The sequence below is a fragment of the Squalius cephalus genome (genome assembly GCF_949319135.1).
Source record: "Squalius cephalus genome assembly, chromosome: 18".
Lineage (NCBI taxonomy): Eukaryota > Metazoa > Chordata > Actinopteri > Cypriniformes > Leuciscidae > Squalius > Squalius cephalus.
The window spans coordinates 35,497,221-35,501,329 of NC_137139.1; the positions used below are offsets into that span (position 1 = coordinate 35,497,221).

The 4,109-nt window shown below is 44.1% G+C and overlaps 1 protein-coding gene across 1 annotated transcript; it reads right to left on the reverse strand.

Annotated features, from left to right (window-relative positions):
* Nucleotides 1-1,076: 1,076 nt before the first annotated feature.
* On the reverse strand, nucleotides 1,077-3,245 carry LOC307145805 (uncharacterized protein). Its single transcript, XM_079849372.1, has 3 exons — nucleotides 2,929-3,245; nucleotides 1,445-2,263; nucleotides 1,077-1,304 (listed from the first exon to the last, which is right to left on the reverse strand). The coding sequence occupies exons 1-3, from the start codon at nucleotides 3,179-3,181 to the stop codon at nucleotides 1,087-1,089; spliced, it is 1,290 nt and encodes a 429-aa protein (XP_079705498.1). The 5' UTR covers nucleotides 3,182-3,245; the 3' UTR covers nucleotides 1,077-1,086.
* Nucleotides 3,246-4,109: the final 864 nt, after the last annotated feature.

Here is a 4,109-nt window from a genome sequence, read left to right on the forward strand (position 1 = left end):
CTCAACTCTCCATGGTCGACTCCAGGTTCGGACCTGTGCCGCGAGGTTCACCCCTGTCCTACCAGTGTCCTCCTGTGGTCAAACACGGAAATTATGTCCAACACCCAGATACACCAACATTCCCTAAACTGCCTTTAGAGGGGTCAACATTTCCCACTACTTTTCCAAACTTTGACCCAAACTCCCAACAGTTTCTCCATTTGGACAGCTTAACTGTGACGCACGAGATGGCAGCTGAGAGAGAGGAGCAGACACATGAGCAGTCTGAGTGCCCATTATGGCAAGCCTTACGCAAGCCTAGAGTGACAGCTAGTAGGTTCTATGAGGTTAGCCATGTGAAAGGGCCTTCTTCTGGCCAGACCCTGGCAGGGCGGATACTTAAGGGAGTAGGCCAAACTCCCGCCATGAAGCGGGGCCTTGAACGCAAGCCACAGGTACTGGAACAATATTCAAAACATTTTTATGTAAATGTCTCACGCTGTGGATTTGTTATCCATCCTGATGCTCCTCACCTCGGGGCCAGCCCCGATGCAAGGGTATATGACCCTAGTGCAGTTCCCTGTTTTGGGCTTGCTGAAGTTAAATGCCCAGACATCTCTAGCATTTCTGAGGCAGGACATGTAAAAATGGTGAATGGTCAGGCAAAACTGAAGCAGAATCATAAATACCACTGGCAGGTTCAAGGTCAATTGGCAGTAACTGGATTGAGTTGGTGCGATTTTATAACAGACACTGAGGGAGACTTCACCGTTGAAAGAGTCTGGAGGGATGATGAAATGATCAAAGAGATGAAAAAAAGGTGGACCTGTACTTCTTTGGCACGTATATGAATGTGTATCTTCAACAGAAAGTGAATTGAACTGAATGAATAAAGGATTTTATTAATTTCCTTTTTCTGAGTACATTATTTACAACATTATTATATATTTACATCATTTTGAATACTTTCAGGACAGACTGACCTGAATTGATTATAGATGAATGACTTCTCATTCAACTATATACATCTCATTCAATTATATACATCTCATTCAATATATACAATGTTTTCAGTATACAGTTAAATGCATGTGATCGGGGGAAACACTATTCAACAGGGATGTAGCCTTTTAAATCAAGTGGTCCCTGGAAGTTGGTCATCACACAGCAGACGGTCCACAGCTGGTTGACTGTCCCAGACAAGGTTAGAGGGACAGTATGTTGCCAGATGCGGTATTCCTTGACTCTGCGTATTGCCCTTTCCACGAGGATTCGAAGTCGGGCGATTGCTTGTGTTTTTAGAGCATCCTCTTTGGTGAACTGCGCTGTGGTTAGAGATGAAATAAGTTAATTTCTATTATTTCAGTGAGTGCCTCAGCACTTTATAAACATTTGTCTGCACATCTTAATGATTATCATTTTGGTCACAGTTTTAATTTGAAATGTTCATTCTTTTCATGCCTACCTGTCATCTTGAAGGGTGGTATAACCAGCGTTGCCCCACGGTCAGCTAGCAGCTTCTCGATGGTGAAACCCTTGTCTGCCATGCAGCCATCTCCTGGCTCCAGTAAGTCGAGCAGTCCACTTCGTTCAGTCAGCTCTCGGTCAGAGATGGAGCCGGTGAAGAGACTTGACACAAAAGTCACAGCACTACATGGGGCAATTCCAATTAATCCCTTCAAGGTTGTCGTGTTTTTGTACGATGAGAAAACCTCTGACTGGAGAGTGAGGGATGATGGATTCTGGCATCGCACCTCGGTGCAGTCGATGATTACCCGAACATCTGGACTGTACTGCACAAATTTGCTTGGCATGGTGTTCTTGACTTGCTGTTTACTCATCCAGATGGGAAGGGAGCCAAGGAGCAGGTAAAGGTAGTTGGCCCACGTTATAACAACACGGGAGACAGTGGACACACTGACCTGAAACATGTCAGCCAGCACCTTCTCTTGCAGGCCTGCAGCAACTCGGCAGCAGAAAAGAAAAAACTCATCAACCAGTTGCAGTCTACGCGTTGGACTGGGAGAAAGGGGTTCAAATGTCTGTCCCTTTTTCTGAGCTTTCGACCAATAAACCACCATGGAGGCAGATGGTTGAATAGCCTCCCAGAAGTCACAAAAAACATATCTTGAAGTGAATCTTGTGTAAAAAAGGATGTCCTTGTCTGAGACACAAAATCGGTGAAAAAACACTTGACTCACTTTCAGCTGTGACAGCTCTGTTGTCAGCTCCTTGATTTCATCTTCCAATTGCTGTGTGCGTGCAGCAGCAGCATCCAGTGCACCTGTATGAGATGAGAGAAAACATTTATTTATTTTGTCTTTGACTTGCATATTGGAAGTAGTTTGGACCTCTAAAGCAACATGAAATAGCTTTTTATAGCTCAATATACACCTTTACGTTTAACCCTTGTGTGGTGTTCATATTTTTGTTATTCAGCCAGTGTTCGTGGGTCTGGTGGACCCACTTAATGTTTGGGTTTTTAATTCAACATAAAAATTTTATGTTAAAATACTCAACAGATGTTTACTTCATCCCAATTACAAGCAATATAAACTGCATATATGGTTAATATTTTCTCTTTACCTTTGTTAGATCACATTTAAGAATTACAACTCTGTGCGGGAACGGCAGGGAAACACAAAACTCACTCTTGCACTCACACACTCTCATTCGCGCGCGCGCACGCACACACACACTCGCTTGGATATGTGGTTTACGGGGACTTTCCATAGGCGTTATGATTTTTCTAATGTACAAACTGTATAATCTACCCCCCTACACTAACCCTACCCCTAAACCTACCAATCACAGAAAACTTTTTGGCCTTTTTTGAATGTCAAAAAACACCATTTAGCATGTTTTTTTAAGCCGTTTGGTTTATGAGGACACAGATGTCCTCATAAACCACATTTCAGAACACAAGCAAGGCGGCAAACAATGACATACCTGGTTTAGGAGCAGAACCATAATCATGTTCAGTCATCACCACCGCAGCTGCGACCTCCTCCATCGCCTCTTCCTCACATGGCAGGGACTGCTCCAGAGGAAGGGCTGGGCAAACGTCATGGCCTAAGCGAATTGATGCTCTTTTATAAGCGGACTCCCTTCTTGGCAGTCCCCAGTTGTTCCACTGGAAACGGGAGGGCACAGACCCGATTTTCAGACGCTTGATGCGACCCCGTTTGGTAAAGTTAGCCATGTCAGCTAACGCTAGCCTGCTAACGTTAGTGTAGTAGTCTGATTCACTAAAGTGCCGGCTACAAACAAACGTGCTACCTTGTTTTATTTTAAAGTTTGGCCCTTCATCCCGGCGAACCGCTTTAATCCACTTCTTCCTTAGACTCAATTCAGTCGGGAATCCATGAAAACTTAAGTAGGGTTGGCGTTGATTGTTAGATTTACAAAGTGGAACAGAGCAGTGACATCTAGCCTTCGTTTCAGCCATTGTTGAACTGCGCCGGAAGTGGACATGCACAGAGTTGACAAACCCCGCCCATGAAACCCGGAAGCGTGATAATCCCCTATGACCTTTATTCTGATAACGTTTTATCTGTACAGACGGAAGGGAAGGAGCGTATACTGTCTCCGAGCGTCTGGAATCACAAACGGTTACTACTGGTTACGGAGGCAGAGACTCGTGTGATTGACAGACCGCACAGCCAATCCTTGTGTTGTTTAGCGGTAGCCCCGCCCCCCTTCACATGTTGACTTGCTGGCACTCATAGATATAATATAATATAATAGGGACGTTTCTCAATATGCGTTCTTGTCTGTACTTGTGTTCTTGTGGACTTGTGAAACGTCATCAGTCACTATAGTACTGTCCCAATACACAAGTTTGCATTTTGGCAAGAACGGTTAAAAATCCCGGAAGTGTTCTTGACACGCCCATCAAACCGAGGATGCATAGGTTGGTAACTTGTGTGAACTTGACGGCAGAAATATCCCAGCATTCATTTCGGCATTCGAGGAACGAGAGGTCAATACAGCAAGTCGTTTTTCTACAAATTCGTATGCTATTTCATCACTAAATTCACTTCTGAGAACATTTGATGCGAGAAATCAACTGTGTACGTTAGATTTCAAATTGGCATTTTTCGAAAATTTATGGCGAATCGAAAATGCGC